The sequence below is a fragment of the Chiloscyllium plagiosum genome, unplaced genomic scaffold (assembly GCF_037043375.1).
Source record: "Chiloscyllium plagiosum isolate Xiang-an unplaced genomic scaffold, Cpla_swu_hap1 HiC_scaffold_3, whole genome shotgun sequence".
Lineage (NCBI taxonomy): Eukaryota > Metazoa > Chordata > Chondrichthyes > Orectolobiformes > Hemiscylliidae > Chiloscyllium > Chiloscyllium plagiosum.
The window spans coordinates 19,630,393-19,650,980 of record NW_028270141.1 but is presented as its reverse complement, the minus strand read 5'-3'; the positions used below and the strand labels follow the sequence as shown (position 1 = coordinate 19,650,980).

At 41.2% G+C, this 20,588-nt stretch overlaps 1 protein-coding gene across 2 annotated transcripts in view; it reads left to right on the top strand.

The window, feature by feature from the left end:
- The first annotated feature begins 1,557 nt into the window (after positions 1-1,557).
- Positions 1,558-20,588, top strand: part of taf1b (TATA box binding protein (Tbp)-associated factor, RNA polymerase I, B) — a 94,319-nt gene continuing 75,288 nt past the window's right edge. Inside the window, exons 1-4 of one of the 2 annotated variants that reach the window (XM_043678043.2) lie at positions 1,558-1,611; positions 3,277-3,375; positions 10,049-10,136; positions 13,696-13,793. In XM_043678043.2, the coding sequence (XP_043533978.1) occupies positions 1,594-1,611; positions 3,277-3,375; positions 10,049-10,136; positions 13,696-13,793 (303 nt within the window). In that variant the 5' untranslated portion in view covers positions 1,558-1,593. Of the gene's footprint in view, positions 1,612-2,677; positions 2,697-3,276; positions 3,376-10,048; positions 10,137-13,695; positions 13,794-20,588 lie in introns of those variants that run through there. The other variant, XM_087977814.1, reaches the window with a different exon arrangement.

Genomic DNA, 20,588 nt, shown 5'->3' with positions numbered 1-20,588 from the left:
TATACAAAATGCAAGTGCGGCTGCACTTGGAATATTGTGTACAGTTCTGGTTGCCCCATTACAGGAAGGATGTGGAAGTATTGGAAAAGGTGCAGAGGAAATTTACCATAATGTTGCCTGGTCTGGAGGGAAGGTCTTATAAGGAAAGGCTGAGAGACTTGGGTGTGTTCTCATTGGAGAGAAGCTAAGAGGGGATTTGATAGAGACATACAAGATGATTAGAGGATAAGACAGGGTAGACAGTGAAAGTCTTTTTCGTAGGATGATGATGTCAGCATGTACAAGGGGGCATAACTACAAATTGAGGGGTGATAGATTTAAGACAGATGTCAGAGGCAGGTTCCTTACTCAGAGAGTGGTAAGTGCGTGGAATGCCCACCTGCTAATGTAGTTAACGCAGCCACATGAGGGACATTTAAACAATTCTTGGATGATAATGGGATAGTGTGGGGGGATGGGTTTAGATTAGTTCACAGGTCAGTACAACATCGAGGGCCTGTTCTGCGTTCTATGTAACATCATGATGGATTTTTAAGGGACGGATACTCCACCACTTGTTTTTGAATTATATTCACTTCTGATGTGAAGCTACTTTGAACAATATTCCAGGTCTATCATATCAAAACAGTTAAATGTCATATAAACATCTAACTATCTTTCTTCAGTTTAAGCACTGACTTCATTCTATTTACATCTCATCAGTCAAGATGCCACCCACCCCTTCCCATGCATATACATATTGGAAAATATGCTGAGCTAAATTGATTATATTTTTCCTGCGTGTCCTGACTCATGTGTTGTAAAGCCTCACCATGTTTACTTTGCATTGTTCATTTTTTATTGCAAAGATATACTTTATTAATAAAAAAAACATGTACATACATTGGTACTAAAGCAGTTCTGTACAGTGTTTGCATATCAAGAAAAACAAACATTGGAATCTGACATTCCCTGAGGTTGCAAAAACCAAAGGCTTTTTTTTTATTGATGCAGGACACTATTTACAGACGTTTGAGGCCATGAGAGGGTCTGACCATTGAACAGACCCGCATTGTACTTTGACAGAAATACCTTAGACGATGGTATTATTCCGAATATGAGCTGCAGCATTCTCCAAGTTTTAAATCACCCCCTTATTGTCTAGACATTGAATCATAGCATTACCATCCATTCACGCCTATTTTCAAGTCTCCTTGCCCTGATTCATTTTCATCCAATGATTATGTATCCGTTAAGTTTTAGTTTCCCACAGCTTCCCACCCCCTCCCCCGTCTTGCATCGTTGCATTTCAACAAATTAAAATCTTCCACAGGAAATATTCACGTCGTTGTCAAGTTCAAAAAAAAAGGGGTCATGTTTACATGGTCGGCCAAGACTTTTAAAATACACAAACGTATTCACGTACAGACCGTGTTTGTGTTGTATTAAACACCCCGCTGGGTTTCCAGTCATTTTGAGAACGTGATAAAGCAGCAGCTGAGCACGTTCCATCAAAACCGGACGGTTTGGAGCGGCGGACCGGAAGTGCGCCCGGGAGAAAGTGGTCCGGCCGGAACTACAAGGGGGGGGGGGGTGGTCCGGGCAAGGTGGGGAATGGATGAGGAGGACACGGTGAGTGGGGCGGTTAGTGCGCGAGCCGGCCACCCTCGAGCTGCAGTACCTCGATGTTGTACATCCGGGTCTCACCGTCCATTGAATGGACGGTTACATTACAGTATAATTTCAAATCTGTCAGCAAGGAGGTGGTCGTGTGCCGATTCTGCTGCGCTTTTCCAGTTCCTCTCTGTGTCTGGCTCATGGGTCCGTTATCCTGCCCCCCCAGCCAGGACAAGACCCCAGGCCATCCCCAAGCTTCCCTGCTGACTTTCACACCCTGATTCCCTTGCCAGGCCCCACCACTAAGTATCCTCAATACCCCATCCCTTTTACACTCTCTCCCCACCCCCAGCTACCCTAACCACCCTATCATTTTTCTAGCACACTTCCCACCTGACCAACTGCCATGCTAACCCCATACTCACCTACATACTTACACGTTCACTGCACCTGTCAAAGTGACTGCCTATATTGGTGGGCATTTAAATCTCAAAATATATCACACTGCCTTTGCAAAAGAGGTTCTTAGCTCTTCCCCCTTTGACCCCACCTCCTCCAACCAACTATCCTGTGGAAGTGTTTGATTTCTAATATGCTCTACACTTCAGGGAGAGATGAGATTAGAATTTTCAGCTAAAGTGGTGGGACTCATTCCTAACAGTACCTAAACATGGAAATGATGTGTCTATCTAACTGTGATTCCCAGAAGATCTTGGAGCAGAAGTAGACCATTCAGTCCAATGAGTCTGCTCTGCCACTCAATGACATCCTGACTTATCTGGTAATCCTCAACTCCATTTTCCTCGCTTTACCCCATAACTGAGGCCAAAATATTGAATGCTTTCAAAAAATATTTAGACACCTAGAGGTGTACAGCATGGAAACAGACCTTTCGGTCCAACTCATCCATGCTGATCAGATATCCCAACCCAATCTAGTCCCACCTGCCAGCACCTGGCCCATTTCCCTCCAAATCCTTCCTATTCATATACCCATCCAGATGTCTTTTAAATGTTGCAATTATATGACCCTTCACTACTTCCTCTGGCAGCTCATTCCATACATGTACTACCCTCTGCATGGAAAAAGTTGCACCTTAGGTCTGTTTTATATCTTTCCCCTCTCACCCTAAACCTCTGTCCTCTAGTTCTTATGTATAGTTTTTCGGGCTGAAGGGCTCAGAGTAAGGGGAGAAAATGAGAATGAGATGGGTGATCAGCTATGGTCATGCTGAATGACAAAGCAGGCTTGAAGCTCAGATTGGTTTACTGTTCCTGTTTTCTATGTTTATATTCCCTTACTGATTAAATATCTGTCTATCGCAGCCCCAATTGCCCAGCCTCCATGGTGAAGAAGTCAAACTCCTCAGGATACTCATGCTATTAATTTTTGAACAAGCTGGATGTGACTAGACTAAATTTGTTCTGGTTTGACAAATTAAGCCTTATCATTACCGGGAGCTTGTCATGTACACAAAAACATCTTGGCACTTGGGGCACCATGTTTGCAATTACTGCTATCACTGTAAAGTTATACTAAAGCTTGTATGTGAGGTGCAGTATAAAAGTTACCATTCCCTCATTTTAGTTTCTTTATTCCCCTTCCAAAATCACATTTGCATTTATGCTTTAGTTTGTATAGGAAATGATTTGTTGAAATCTATGTTTCCATCTTTTTCAGAGAGATTTCAGAGAGCCATGTGAACGATGTTCTGTGATTAACTGGGCGATTTCAGATGAAGGCAAATTCTTTTGCAAGTCCTGTCACAATGTTATTGAGGTGAGTGCTGTTATGTGAAGATTATAGTTTGTTTCCTCATTCAAGTTACTGAAGACATTAACTTATATTGTGGTATAATTACACTTACCTTTACAAATTCCCTGTTGCCTGTAAATTGTATCTGGATGAAACTAGAATAGTTTTGAAACATAGTGGTAAAATGTTTGTCAGCGAAGTTGAGAGGCCATGATTAATGTGAATGCCATTACCATGTTGAGGGAACAAGGGAGACTGAATGGGTAAGGGGAAGCAAGGGAGTGTGTGAGAGTCACATGTGTGGACAAGGTATGCACTGGGGAGAATGGGAGTGTTATCCATAAGAGACTGGAGATAGTGTGGGTGAGAAAGAGTGGGGGTTGTGCAGGCGAGAGGGAGCAGAGAGGGGAGATAAGGAGGACTGGTGCAGAGAGCAAGTAAGATGGAACGGAGGGAAGGGTTAGGCAAGGAGGAGCAGAGACCATACCTTGAAAACTGAATCGTTTTGATCACCTTGTCAAAGATATATATGCATTGGAGTCACTTCAGAGAAGGTGCACTATTTTGATCCCATGTATGAAGGGATTGTTTTATGAGATTAAGTAGGTTAGGCTTGTCTTCATTGCAGTTAAGAATAATAAGAGATGACCATGTTGAAATGTACAAGATATTTAGGGGACTTCACAAGTTAGCTGCAAAAAGGTTGATCTCCCCTTGTAGAAGAGTCTACGACCAGAGGGCATCATTTCAGAATAAGGGGTGAGGTCATTTAAGATATTTAATTAAGATGAGAAATTTCTTCTCTGACGTTGATGAATCTGTTAAATTCTTTACAGAGGGCTGAAGATGCTGGGCTGTTAAGTATAATCAAAGCTGAGATAGACAGATTTTAATCAGTTACAGAATTGGGGGTTTGGAGAAAAGGCAGGAAAGTGGAGTTGAGGTTCAAGCATGATCTCATTGAATGGTGGAGTCAACTTGACGGACTGAATGGCCTATTTCTGCTCTGAGGTCTTGTATAATTGGTGAAGCAAATGGGATCAATGAATATTTCAATACTGAAGATCTTCCCAGGTCATGTACAATAATCCAGTATGTATATAATGTATTAAACTTTTTGACTTCCTATTCTTTGCACTAGCTTTCATTTTGCCATTTAATAATATATACTGACCTTTCGTAATGTTTAAACTGGCAACAGCAGTGTCTGCTTCTGGTACTTTTATAGCTAAGACTAATGCTACTTTTAATTTATGTTGCACCTGACATGGTTTAAAACAGTGTCAGTTAAATTAATTTGTGGACATAGTGCAAGATGACCCAAGTTTAAACTAGTAAGAGGTAACTTAAGAACTTTGGCTATGATCTTTGTGTCCTTACTGTCCACAGGAGTAGTACCAGATGATTGGAGGGTGGCCAATGTTATTCCCTTGTTCAAGAACGGGAATAGGGATAACCTTGGGAATTACAGACTAGTCGGTCTTCTATCAGTGGTGGGCAAAGTATTGGAGAGGATTCTGATAGACAGGATCTATGATTACTTGGAAAACCATAGTTTGATTAGAGACAGTCAGCATGGCTTTGTGATGGGCAGGTCATGCCTCACCAGCCCTGTTGAGTTCTTTAAAGATGCGACAAAACACATAGATGAAGATAGATCAGTGGATGTGGTGTACATGGATTTTAGCAAGGTGTTTGATAAGGTTCCCCAAGGTAGGTTCATTCAGAAAGTAAGGAGGCATGGGATACAGGGAAATCTAGCTGTCTGAATACAGAATTGGCTGGCCCATGGAAGACAGAAGGTGGTGGTAAATTCAGCCTGAAGCTCAGTGACCAGTGATGTTCTGTAGGGAACAGTTCTGGGACCTCTGCTGTTTGTGTTTTTTTATAAATGATAAAGAAGTGGAAGGGTGGGTTAATAAATTTGCCGATAACACAAAGATTGGTAGAGTTGGGGAGGGCTGTTGTAAAAGGACATTGACAGGATGCAGAACTGGACTGATAAGTGGCAGATGGAGTTCATCCTGGAAAAGTGTGAAGTGGAAGGTCAAATTTGAATGTAGAACACAGGGTTAAAGGTAGGATTCTTGGCAGTGTGGAGGAACAGGGGAATCTTGGGGTCCATGTTCATAGATCCCTCAAAGTTGTCACCCAAGTTGATAGTGTTAAGAAGGCCCATGGTGTGTTGGCTTTTATTAGCAGGGGGATTGAGTTGAAGAGCTGTGAGGTTATGCTGCAGCTCTGTAGAGCCCTGGTTAGACCACAATTGGAATATTGTGTTCAGTTCTGGTCACTTCATCGGAGGAAAGATGTGGAAGCTTTAGAGAGGGTGCAGAGGAGATTTACCAGAATGTTGCCTGAACTGGAGGGCGTGTCTTATGAAGAAAGGCTGAGAGAGCTTTTCTCATTGGAGCAAAGAAAGATGAGCGCTGACTTGGTAGAGGTGTACAAGATTTGAGAGGCACAGATAGAGTATATAGCCAGAGATTTTTTCCTGTGGCAGAAATGTCTGTCACGAGGGTGCATAATTTTAATGCGATTTGAGGAAGGTTATGGGGAGACTAGATTCCCTACAGTGTGGAAACAGTCCCTTCGGCCCAACAAGTCCACACCGACCCTCCGAAGAGTAACCCACCCAGACCCATTTCCCTCTAACTAATGCACCTTAACACTACGGGCAATTTAGCATGGCCAATTCACCTGGCCTGCACATATTTGGACTGTGGGAGGAAACTGGAGTACCTGGAGGAAACCCACGCAGACACTGGGAGGATGGGCAAACTCCACACAGACAGTCGCCTGAGGCCAGAATCAAACCTGGGACTCTGGTGCTGTGAGGCAACAGTGCTAACCACCGCACCACCATGCCGTGATGTTAGAGGTAGGTTCTTTACACAGAGAGTGGTGAGTGCATGGAATGCACTGCCGGCAGTTGTCGTAAGGTCAGATACATTAGGCACATTTAAGCGACTCTTGGTAAGGCACATGGAAGATAGTACAATGAAGGGTGTGTAGGCTAATCTGATTTTAAGAGTAAGATAAAAGGCCGGTACAACATAAGGGCCGAAAGGGCCTGTACTGTGCTGTACTGTTCTATGTTCTGTAACTCTGCCTGGAAGTTCTTTGTGTGCATTTGATTAACATCTGGTGAACTTTCAGAAGGAATGGTGGAAACATAGCCCTAGATTTATGAAGCATGTGAGAAGGATGTCTAGGCTTTACAGAGGATACAGAGGTTATTTAGTGGAATGGTAGCAGAGACTCTTCAGTCACCTAGAGACACCAGGGTTGTCGATGCCATTCTCCTCAGAGCTGAGAAGGTTAAGTTAAGCTCATGTTTGGTTACGATTTTCAAAGCCATGAATACTATATAAATAAACTAAGCCTGTTTCTATTGGCGGAACAGCCTGCAAACAGAGGTCACACATTTAAGGTAATTGGCAAAGGAACTGCAGGTGAAATAAAGAAACATTATTTACATGGCAAACTGTTAAGATTTGGAACGCATTGCTTGAAAGTGTGATTTAAACCAAAATCAATAACAACTTTCATTTTCTCTTGCCATGGTAAATTTGTAAAATAAAGTTCTACAGAGAATCTTTGAGATGGTTGACCCAGGCAATACAATTTCTGACCTGTTAGATAAGGATTCATTATTGGACAGGTGTTCAGGAAAGTTGCCTTTTTAATACTTTAATCATACCTAATCACCATGCACTTCGAAGATGATATTGGGAAATCTCCGTTGAGCTCTTTGCAAGTGAAGTAAATAATTGCACACAACGTAACTTCACTAAAAATGTTCAAAAAGTTTTAATTGCTGGCATCTTACTTTCAATTTCCAGGTAATGCATTGAATCAATTTAACATATTGATCAGAGGTGGAGTTCATAATCAGATACTAGAACACAAGTCTGTGCAGGTCAACATAATGTCTTAGAATGCATTGATAAAACCTCATACTGTGGTTAATTTTGGTCACTACAATCACTGAAATACAGTTGCATTGGAAAGAATAATAGTCTCAGTAAAAGTTGCCATTGTTGGGCCTTACAGGTCACATTTGGCTTCAGCCCATTTGCTGATCACAGCAAAGATTGAGCTGGTGCTACAGTTGAACATTGATCCAGGGGGAGGGGGAAGGGGAAGGGAGTATAATCTTGTGTTCGCATTCAAGAACCATACATTTAAGGCAGGCATTACTTCACCTACCAGCCACCACCAATATTGCGATATACATATTTGGGTGAAGTGCCAGAGAAAAGTCTTGTAACAATATTTCAAAACCTTTCACATCCACTGGAGTGCTTTATGTCAGTTGAAGTGCTTGTGTGGTCACTGTAATGGAAAAGCAGTAGTCAATTTGCACAGCAGAGGCCTACAAACAACAATCTGATAATGACCAGCTAATCTCCTTCTGTGATATTGATTCAAGGGTAAATATTGCCCAGGACACCAGCTGTAACTCTCCTGCCCTCCTTCAGTGTGGTGTAATGGGATCTTTTACATACGCCTGAGAGGGCAGAAGAGGCATGTTTCATCTGGAAGATGGCAACTCTTGGCAATGCAACATATCTTTAGTCCAACTTGCTTTGTGTTTGAGTCTTAGATTGAAACTTGAACTCATAACTTCTGACTCTGACTAAGCCATGACTCATAAACAAAAGGACCAAAAAGGTTAGCACTACTTGGGAAAGAGGAAAGAAAAAACATGGAAGACAAGAACATGAAGAAAGGGTACAGAAGCAACCAGTTTGACTGTTCAAAAGTAAAAAATGTGTTTCAAGGAGAAGTTATTTAATTTAAAAGTTTACAGCCTGACATGGCAGTATGTGAGTGGTAACATTTAGATCATTTCATACAAATGAAAGGATATGATAAGAAAGCATCTCCTTATGGCTCACTTGAATCTCTCTGTGCTTGAAGAATTACTCTGAAGTACTATTTTCAATAACGACTCAGAAATAAAAAATTTAAAATGCTGAAAATTCTCAGCAGACAGTATTTCAGTCCCAATGAATGTTTCAGGTCAAGAAGACATTTGACTGTTTCACTCTACTGAGATTTTGATTTCAGATTTCCAACCTCCATACTGTTTTATTTTTGTGACTATCAAGGCTGAATGGTCTTCTTTCTACCCTGCCTTACTGGAGTCAGTGCCATAAATTACTGGCCAGCAATGTTTCGCAAATTCTATTGTTATATGATAAATGTGTGGTTAAAAGACATTATGATATGTGTTGGGTAGGAGGGTGAGAGAAGAGAAAGAGACTTCATACAGAGTGGGCGGAAAGATAACTCCAAACCTTATCAAGTGTATGAGTGAAAGTGTTGAGCATGATCCATAGAGACAGGTGTGTGTTACAGAAATATGAAATATTGGGGAAAAGGTGTATGATGGTAGGTATTGGACTGGGAGAGGAGAATAAGGTATAGGAGCAGTAATTTAAGTGAAATGTGCCTCTCACTGCCAGTCTCTAGAGAACAGTTGGTTATTGCACTACACTTTTCTATGCCAGCAGTGTATACACTGATACCTCATGAGCCTGCTAAATTACAGGTAAATCTATGATTTGGAAGGAAGGAGATTATCAGAGATGAAGTAGTTAGAGAGGGAAATAGGCAGTACTGCTTTCATTTCTCTTGATCAGTTAAATAATTTCTGCATTCCATAGGTCTCTGTTGTGTAGGGCATATATTTGAAGTATAACAAACCCATAAACCCTTGGATTACAACATTGAAGGAAAAATTGCCTTAGTTAACAATGATTTGGAGATGCCGGTGTTGGACTGGGATGTACAAAGTTAAAAATCATGCAACACCAGGCTATAGTCCAACAGGTTTATTTCGAAGCTGCTCCTTCAGCTAGTTGCGGATTATAAGATGATAAGACTCAGAATTTATAGCAAACGTTTACAGTGTGATGCAACTGAAATTATATATTGAAAAAGACTTGGATTGTTTAAGTCTCTCATCTTTTAGAATGACCATGTTGGTTTCAGTTCTTTCATATGTAAATCCCAGAACTGTTTTAAATTTACATTCTCAAGCAAACTTTAGCGATAGGTGCAATGTCAGCCCAGATAATGTCCCATTTTAGTCCACAGTCCAAAAATAAAGAAACTTTGAAGAAAAGTGCTCTTTACAGTGGAAGAATCAGAAGTATCCAGCTGTTCAAAAATTTCAGAAGTGATTTTACAAGAATGCTTTAGTGGGGAAACTCTAGTTTCTCCTCTGATTATTTTTGCCAGGGAGACACTAAGAATCTTTTGCTGCATTTGTTTGTCCCTAAATATTTTTTGCCATGACCAAATGTAATCCTTGGTTATTTACCACATATTGTTGCATGAGGACTCACTTAAGGAGTTTGATTGTAGTCCCTGTTCAGTTGTGAAACTGAAGATATCAGTTGTATCCCATGTATCCACCTTTTCTTGAATATAGTCACACAAATAGTCTTGATTTTTGTCCTTGTCATGATTCTCTTTGTCTACAATGCTTATGGAAGAAGAGAAGTCTGGTTTGCTCTCATTGGTAGTTTTTTTCTGTCTATGGGCATGAAAAGAATATCTTATGAAATTCTGACTACTACTACTTTCAATATTATTGAAGCAAGCTCATGTTGTATTATTTCAGCACTGTTGTAAAGCAAACCTGGCATTGCCTTTTAAAATGCACTTTTTCCCACTCTGACAGAAAACAGCAGATGCTCCCTGTGAGATTTTTATGCAAAATGCAAGAGTGAACACTCTGTCCAAAGGACTAAAGAAGAGAAATAAACTTGGTAGGTACAAATTATTTATCCTGCTAACTTTTTTAGACATTTTGTTTGATAATTTGCTGTTGATTCTTGATTAATTCTAATATTTTAGGGTAGAGTTGTCCAATGAATGTGGAAAATATGGGAAAAAAAATGTTTCTGACCATGCATTAACATCATTTTGGAGAAAGTGAGGACTGCAGATGATGGAGATCAGAGGAGAGAATGGGGCACTGGAAAAGCACAGCAGATCAGGCAGCATCTGAGGATAAGGAGAATTGACATTTTGGGCAAGAGCCCTTCATCAGTTTGGATTGAGATTAATTTAATATCTGTAGAAAGACCTTTTTCAAGATTGAGGTCACTTCAAAAAAGGAGGCTCACCTGTTAAAATGAGAAACAGTAAAGCACCTTTACTGTCTGCCCATAAACTATTAAAATTAAGTTTGAAAATAACACATGCTTATGACTGAGTCAATGTGCAAAACTGACATGATACATTGTACAACACATTTAAATATTACTCAGACTTTTAAATTCATAAGAGGTATCAAAACTGAGAACAAATCACTCTGTGTGAGGTTTCACAGGGACTTTTTTTTACAAAAATAAAACAGTATGGAGGTTGGAAATCTGAAATCAAAATCTCAGTAGAGTGAAACAGTCAAATGTCTTCTTGACCTGAAACATTCATTGGGACTGAAATACTGTCTGCTGAGAATTTTCAGCATTTTAAAATTTTTATTTCTGAGTCGTTATTGAAAATAGTACTTCAGAGTAATTCTTCAAATTAAAATTTACATTTGCCTCCAGGCTTGCAATTGAAATGAATTGTTTAAGCATTATAAACAGAATGCTAATGAGCTATCAGTTGCATTAAATCCTGCTGGGCCTTTCACTAATGAGTTATCAGATCAATCTTTACTCCTCTACTCCCTCCATCGGCCTTCACCCCACTTAACCCTCTCATTTTTTGGCTGCATCAGCTGATACCAAGGAGATGCACAGTATGCTCTAGGGAAATACTTGCATGTGCATTAGCGAATGAGATATTGGGTTGCCCAGTTTTCCATTCAAGCCTGCAACCTGACTGCACATGTGCATTGCGGACATTTGTGTATGACACCACGATGTGCTGGGCCTGGACTTGTGTGCATAGCACATATGTACAGTCACCAACCATTGTATTTTTTCCCCCTGGTTGTCTGAAGAATGCCCCTATTGCAAATGCCTCTGCACTGTTAACGGTGCTCCCTTATTCAAATTAACTAGGAAAAAAAATTTTTGAGGGATTTTTTTTAAAGAAAAAGTGAACTTTTGCTCTGCAGGAAATAGTCTGACAGTATTGGCAAATAATTTGCTAATGCCAGCCTTGTTTGGGGTTTAAGCTGGTTTCTCCATAACAGTTGGCCTTTCAGGTGAGACATTAGACTGAGGCCAGAGTATTCTTGAGTGCATGTTCAAGGTAGTGGCTGATGTGCTGATCAAGCAGGCTGTTTTGTCGTGAGCAATGTCTAATTTCTTGGGTATTGCTGGAGCTGCAGTCAATTAAGGAAAATGGAATACTCACAATATTTATTTTCTCCTCAGCATGTTAATAATTGTGATGGTCAAGTGCAAATGTCTACTTTCACTGTTGTTGGAGATGACTATTACTTGGCACTTGTGTGGTGTAATACCACTTGCCCCTTATTAGCTCAACCCTGAATATCATTTAGGTTTTGCTCCATCTAGATTTTGAAGTAGTCTGTGTCCAACAAGTTGCATCGCGTCCTTAATGATATGTGGTCATCAATGAATATCCCCAGTTTTGATGTTATAACAGAGGGAAGGTCATTATTGACGCAGCTGAAGATGGCTGTGCCTTGAATATGCAGATTATTGCGCCAGAAGACCCAGGTTCAAGTCCCACCTGCTCCAGAGGTGTGTTGTAAACGTGTTTAGACAGTCATAGAGCCATAGAGATGTACAGCACGGAAACAGACCCTTCGGTCCAACCCGTCCATGCTGACCAGATATCCCAACGCAATCTAGTCCCACCTGCCAGCACCTGGCCCATATCCCTCCAAACCCTTCCTATTCATATACCCATCCAGATGCCTTTTAAATGTTGTAATTGTACCAGCCTCCACCACATCCTCTGGCAGCTCATTCCACTCACGTACCACCTTCTACATGAAAAAGTTGCCCCTTAGGTCTCTTTTATATCTTTCCCCTCTCACCCTAAACCTGTGCTCTCTAGTTCTGGACTCCCCCACCCCAGGGAAGAGACCTTGTCTATTTATCCTATCCATGCCCCTCATGATTTTACAGACCTCTAAGGTCACCCTCAGCCTCTGATGCTCCAGAAAAACAGCCCCAGCCTGTTCGATCTCTCCCTAATAGCTCAAATTCCCCAACCCTGACAACATCCTTGTAAATCTTTTCTGAACCCTTTCAAGTTTCACAATATCCTTCCAATGGGAAGGAGACCAGAACTGCACACTATATTCCAACAGTGGCCTAACCAATGTCCTATACAGCCACAACATGACCTCCCAACTCCTGTACTCAATACTTTGACCAATAAAGGAAAGCATACCAAACATCACCTTCACTATCCTATCTACCTGCGACTCCACTTTCAAGGAGCCATGAACCTGCACTCCAAGGTCTCTTTGTTCAGCAACACTCCTGAAGACGTTACCATTAAGTGTATGAGTCCTGCTAAGATTTGTTTTCTGATTTAAAATTCTATCCTAAACAACATGTGCTGTAATATCCTGGAGCTACATTGATTGATTAGCTTCTTTAAGATCATAACCAGTGTCCTTTGTACTTGGTAGGAGACCAGCAGTGTCTTCCTTCCATCATCTTAGATAATTCCAATTTTTAAATCCACAGGCACCAGTTCTGAATCTAGAGCATTTTTGAAATTTATCACTGATACACCTGCAGTTTCTTTTAATACTCCAGGGTGGAATCCATCAGGTCCTGGAGATTTATCCCATTATTATCTCCATTACCATTTTAATTAATGTTAAATCCACTGAGTGTGTCTCCTTGAATTATCTTTTAGATTTGTTGTACTACTGGTATTTTGAACTTTTTCTCCACTGTGAACAAGGATAAAAAGCACTAATTTACTAGATCTGTTTCTTTTTGACCATTATAATCTACACAGTCCTTGATGGATTTGTATTTCTTTCTCTAATTAGTAAACTAATGTTTACAGGCTTTGGTTGCGTTTAACTGACCTTGAGAGGGATAATTAGCAATATAGTCCAATTAGTCCATCTTTTATATCATTGTTATATTTCACTTAATTGCATAATTCATATGCAAGCTAAACTCAAATGTTTTCTTTTTTGCAGCACTATTGAAAGCATTAGAAATACATAATCTTGACTGTCTCTTGCTGCAAAGAAAGAAATTTTGTAGCATCATTGCCTTGAATTAGAATGCTTTTCCTATTCATTTAATAGCCCTTGTTGGTTTCCTTCAAGTAGTGATCAACTGTGCATGTAAGCAATTAATTTTTAACCAGAACCAAACTTGTAATGCTTCATTGCTGTATTGATTGAGTGTCTATGTTGTGTCTTAGATCAAGGCTGTGAATGGTATGTTTGTGAAGGCTTTCAGTACATACTGAATCAGCAAGCAAAGGCCCTGGTAGCCTTGGGCACATCTCCACTGCTCAAAGTAAGTGATTCTTAATATATTTAACACTGCCATGTTAACTAAATGAATTATTTAATATGTTCAATGTTAAAATCTAATATGGTCTGAAGGAATGCCTGAGACCTAATGAAATGAGGGAACCGATGATGAATGCTTTAATTGAGTTCATTGTGTTTTAATTTGTTGAATAAATTTGGGGAGCTAGTAGTCAGTGGTGGGTTAGTTTTATGGAATGTGGTTAACTGAAATAAATCTCTCGCATAAAAGTGTGGATTTATCTGTTGGAGGATAACATTGAGATTAGAAATGAAGTATTTTTGCTGAAACAGTGCATGATTGGATTCATGGCCAGCTGTTAAGATTGTATCGTAAAACCATTGAATCCCCACAGGCCATTTAGCCCATCGAGTCCACGCCAACCATCAGAAGAGCATCCTATCTGGATCCACCATATGCCCATGGAAGCAGGCCATTTAGCCCATCGAGTCCACGCCAACCATCAGAAGAGCATCCTATCTGGATCCACCATATGCCCATAATCCTGCATTTCCCATGGCAAGTCATAGAGATGTACAGCATGGAAACAGACCCTTTGGTCCAACCTGTCCATGCCGACCAGCACCTGACCCATATTCCTCCAAACCCCTCCTATTCATATAATCATCCAAATGACTCTTAAATGTTGCAATTGTACCAGGCTCCACCACTTCCTCCGGCAGCTTATTCCATACACGTACCACCCTCTGTATGAAAAAAATTGCCCCGTAGCTCTCTTTTATATCTTCCCCTCTCACCCTAAACCTATGCCCTCTAGTTCTGGACTCCTCAACCCCAGGGAAAAGACTGTCTATTTACCCTATCCATGCCCCTCATAATTTTGTAAATCTCTATAAGGTCACCTCTTAGACTCCGATGCTCCAGGGAAAACAGCCTGTTCAGCATCTCCCTATAGCTCAAATCCTCCAACCCTGGCAACATCCTTGTAAATCTTTTCTGAACCCTTTCAAATTTCACAACATCTTTCCGATAAAAAGGAGACCGGAATTGCATTCAATATTCTAACAGTGGCCTAATCAATGTCCTGCACAGCCGCAACATGACCTCCCAACTCCTGTACTCAATACTTTGACCGATAAAGGAAAGCCTACCAAACGCCTTCTTCACTATTCTATCTATCTGCGACTCCACTTCCAAGGAGCTATGAACCTGCACTCCCAAGGTCCCTTTGTCCAGCAACACTCCCGAAGACCTTGCCATTAAGTGTATAGGTCCTGCTAAGATTTGCTTTCCCAAAATGCAGCACCTCACATTTATCTAAATTAAACTCCATCTGTCACTTCTCAGCCCATCTGGTCAAGATTTTGTTGTAATCTGAGGTAGCCCTCTTCGCTGTCCACTACACCTCCAATTTGGTATCATTTGCAAATCTACTAACTGTACATTCTTATGCTCTCATCCAAATCATTTATGTAAATGTCAAAAAGTAGAGGTCCCAGCACCGATCCTTGTGGCACTCCACTGGTCACAGGCCTCTAATCTGAAAAACAACCCTCCACCACCACCCTCTGTTTTCTACCTTTGAGCCAGTTCTGTATCCAAGTGGCTAGTTCTCCCTGTACTCCGTGAGAGCTAACCTTGCTAATCAGTCTCCCATGGGGAACCTTGTCGAATGCCTTACTGAAGTCCATATAGATCACATCTACTGCTCTGCCTTCATCAATACTCTTTGATACTTCCTCAAAAAACTCAATCAAGTTTATGAGACATTATTTCCCATGCACAAAGTCACGTTGACTACCCCTAATCAGTCCTTGCCTTTCCAAATACATGTACATCCTGTCCCTCAGGATTCCCTCCAACAACTTGCCCACCACCGACGTCAGGCTCACTGGTCTATAGTTCCCTGGCTTGACCTTGCCATCTTTCTTAAACAGTGGCACCAAGTTAGCCAACCTCCAGTCTTCCGGCACCTCACCTGTGACTATCGATGATACAAATATCTCAGCAAGAGGCCCAGCAATCACTTCCCTAGCTTCCCACAGAGTTCTCGGGTACACCTGATCGAGTCCTGAGGATTTATCCACCTTTATGCGTTTCAAGACATCAGCATTCCCTCCTCTGTAATATGGACATTTTGCAAGATGTCACCATCTATTTCCCTACAGTCTGTATCTTCTATATTCTTTTCCACGGTAAATACTGATGCAAAATACTCATTTAGTATCTTTCCCGTTTTCTGCGGTCCACACAAAGGCCGTCTTGCTGATCTTTGAGGGGCCCTATTCTCTCCCTAGTTAGTCTTTTGTCCTTAATGTATTTGTAAAACCCTTGGATTCTCCTTAATTCTATTTGCCAAAGCTATCTCATGTTCCCTTTTTGCCCTCCTGATTTCCCTCTTAAGTATACTTCTACTGCCTTTATGCTTTTCTAAGGATTCACTCGATCTATCCTGTCTATACCTTACGTATACTTCCTTCTTTTTTTTAACCAAGCCCTCAATTTCTTTAGTTTCCTGAAGAAGGGCTCATGCCTGAAATGTCGATTCTCCTGCTCCTTGGATGCTGCCTGACCTGCTGTGCTTTTCCAGCAACACATTTTCACCTCAATGTCTTTAGTCATCCAGCATTCCCTATGCCTACCAACCTTGCCTTTCACCCTACACGAATATTCTTTCTCTGGATTCTCATTAAGTCATTTCTGAAGGTTTCCCATTTTCCAGTCGTCCCTTTACCTGCGAACATCTGCCCCAATCAGCTTTTGAAAGTTTTTTGCCTAATACCATCAAAATTGGCCTTTCTCCAATTTAGGACTTCAGCTTTTAGATCTGATCTATCCTTTTTCCATCACTATTTTAAATCTAATAGAATTATGGTCACTGGCCCCAAAGTGCTCTCCCACTGACACCTCAGTCACGTGCCCAGCCTTATTTCCCAAGAGTGGGTCAAGTTTTGCACCTTCTCTAGTAGGTACATCCACATACTGAATCAGAAAATTGTCTTGTACGCACTTAACAAATTCCTCTCCATCTAAACCCTGAACACTATGGCAGTCCCAATCTATGTTTGGAAAGTTAAAATCCCCTACCATAATCACTCTATTATTCTTACAGATAGCTGAGAATAGATTACATTAGATTAGATTAGATTACTTACATAGTGGAAACAGGCCCTTTGGCCCAACAAGTCCACACCGACCTACCGAAGCGCAACCCACCCAGACCCATTCCCCCACATTCACCTCTGCCCCTAACATTACGGGCAATTTAGCATGGCCAATTCACCTAACCTGCACATTTTTGGACTGTGGGAAGAAACTGGAGCACCTGGAGGAGACCCACGCAGACACTGGGAGAATGTGCAAACTCCACACAATCAGTCACCTGAGGAGGGAATTGAACCGGGGTCTCTGGCACTGTGAGGCAGCAGTGCTAACCACTGTGCCACCATGCTGCCCACTACACTTACAAATTTGTTTCTCAATTTCCCTCTGACTATTAGGAGGTCTATAATACAATCCCAATAAGGTGATCATCCCTTTCTTATTTCTCAGTTCCACCCAAATAACTTCCCTGGATGTATTTCCTGGAATATCCTCCCTCAGCACAGCAGTAATGCTATCCCTAATCAAAAATGCCACTCCCCCTCCTCTCTTGCCTCCCTTTCTATCTTTCCTGTAGCATTTGTATCCTGGAACATTAAGCTGCCAGTCCTGTCCAACCCTGAGCTACGTTTCTGTAATTGCTATGATACCCCAGTCCCATGTTCCTAACCATGCCCTCAGTTCATCTGTCTTCCCTGTTAGGCCCCTTGCATTGAAATAAATGCAGTTTAATTTATTAGTCCTACCTTGTCCCTGCCTGCCCTGACTGTTTGACTCGTTTCTGTTCTCAACTGTAACAGTGTCAGATTGATCTCTTTCCTCACTATCTCCCTGGGTCCCATCCCCCCACCTTACTAGTTTAAATGCTCCCGAGCAGCTCCAGCAAACTTCCCTGCCAGTCCCCATCCAATTTAGGTGCAGTCCGTCCTTCTTGTACAGGTCACTTCTATCCCAAAAGTGATTCCAATGATCCAAAAATGTAAATCCTTCTTCCATACATCAGCTCCTCAGCCATGCATTTATCTGCTGTATCCTCCTATTCCTGCCCTCAGTAGCTTGTAGCACTCCACCTAACTTACACAACCCGAGACACTGCAGGACAACTTAGCATGGCCAAGCCACCAAGCATGCACATCTTCAGACTGTGGGAGGAAACCGGAACACCTGAAGGAAACCTATGCAGACACGGGGAGAATGTGCAAATTCCACACAGACAGACGCTCGAGGGTGAAATTGTACCGTGGTCATTGATGCTGTGAGGCAGCAGTGCTAACCACTGAGCCACCATGCTGCCCCTTCTTGAATCTGTGTTCGACATGGTGTCAGGCAGCAGGTTTATCTACTTGTGTGGTGTTATAGTTCTGAAATTATGCAGCTTGTGGGTTGCAATGGCAGTTTTGAAGTTATTTTGAAAGGAATTGTGTGTTGTTTGCTGAATAATAATATGTCAAGGAGGCTCTTAATTCTTCAAACTTTTGCATACTTTGTGCATAATTTATTACAGCTTTCATTGGTTATCTATGTATGGTTGATGCAAAAGTGAATATTTATTCATGGGTTGTGTTAGAACAGTTTTTTTTGCAAGAAGTCAATCTTGTGGTTCTCATTGAGATTTGCTATTCAGTGCATTGGCCATATGCAGTATGTACCACCTATTATTGGTTCCATTGAAGTCGATGTAGCTGTGTATATTGTCAGTCTCATGGTGACTAGTTTTGTGGTGCTACCCAAGATGGCTGACCGGCATCTTGCCTCTATTTGCTTATGCTTGGCCTGCTGAATAATGAAGATTTGCCAGCCCATGGCCAGCAACCTTCAATGTGCGGGACCTCTTTCCCCGGGTCCTTAATTGCATGGGAAGATCCAGTAGAAATCTGTCACAGGACCAGAAATTGCTGCAGTAACTCAGCAAGCCCGTCAGTACTTGTAAAGAGAAAACTGTATTCACTTTTAGAATCCAGTGACCCTCCTTCATCTTGTGAAATCCCCGAGCAGTGCAATATGTGCAGCCGTATCTTGTCCTCCTTATACTTGGGCATTGAGGTTGAGCATGTTAAATAATTTATTTGTGCCACATGTCATTTACTTTGGCCTTGGGAGACCCTGGCTTGTGATTGCAAAAATTGGCGAAGGCTTATCCAAAAAGGCATCAAACATATTGGGAGGTATTGTTGGCAACATGGAAAGGCGAAGTTGAGATGTCCTTTGGAATGCACAAACCTCCAACCAGCATATATTATATTAGATGCTGAAGTTGAAACTCTGGATCTTTGACTTCAGCAAGGGAAACATTTTTTTTCTTGTTCATTTCCACCTCCCTGCTCATAAAATGGAACCATAAATGAATAGCTTAAAAAATGCAGGCTTTTCAAAGATAATTCTGAATGAAAATATTTCATAAGTATTCAACTTTTTGTAAATTCCACTCCCACTGTTTCCAATTTATAAGTAAATGTCCCTTTATATTAAAAACCTCTCTATAAAGCTACATTCTGGTTGCTGTTCCATTTCGTTATTAAATCTTCCAAGTCATCAGATTGATAAAATGCCCAGTGATGTTGATCTTGTATGTAAAGAAAGGCCAATGGAGTGTATTTCATTGTTTCTCTTATATAATAAATACCCCAATCTTAAGTCTGAATGGAATTTACAGACGATTGTTGATGAGTTCAACCTCTTAATTATCAAATTATTGGAAGAAAATTACTGGATCATCAAATTCATTGTAAGTATAGACTGAACATTATTCATTTGCGACATAAATTTGACTGCTTCCAGAGATTGGATACAACCTGTATTGCGATAAAAATGGAAGATATTGAAATACCCATTTGTGTGACTACTTCTGAAACAGGGGGATAAAGATTGTCTTCCACTTCTTGAACTTTCTTGTTCTCTTGCAGAAAAGTTGCTTTGTTTACTCCCAGAATCATAACACAAGCCTGAAGTATCTATTAACCCCACATTCCAACTTTTTAAACCTGACCAACACCATTGGTACCCATCATCCAAGCAGCACAAAATTAAAGTTTTTGTGTCCCTCTCTTTGGACCAAGAGACTGGGATTCAAGTCCCATCCACTCCAAGGTATTGTTAGTAAGTTTGTAGATGGCACCAAAATTGGAGGAGTAGTGGACAGTGAAGGAGATTACCTCAAATTACAACAGGATCTTGATCAGGTGGGCCAGTATGCTGAGAAGTGGCAGATGGATTTTAATTTGGATAAATGCGAAGTTTTGCATTTTGGGAAAGCAATTCTTATACACTTAACAGTCAGGTCCTAGGGAGTGTTGCTGAACAAAGAGACCTTGGAGTGCAGATAGTTCCTTGAAAGTAGAGTCACAGGTAGATAGGATAGTGAAGGCATTTGGTATGATTTCCTTTATTGCTCAGAGCGTTGAGTACAGGAGTTGGGAGGTCATATTGCAGCTGTAGAGAACAATGGTTAGGCCACTTTTGGAATATTTCATGCAATTTTGGTCTCCTTCCTTTTGGAAGGATGTTGTGAAACTTGAAAGGGTTCAGAAAAGATTTACAAGGATGTTGCCAGGGTTGGAGGATTTGAGTTATAGGGAGATGCTGAATAGGCTGGGACTGTTTTTCTGGAGTGTTGGAAACTGAGGTGTGACCTTATAGAAGTTTATAAAATCATGAGTGGCATGGATAGGGTAAATCGACAAAGTCTTTTCCCTGGGGTGGGGGAGTCCAGAACCAGAG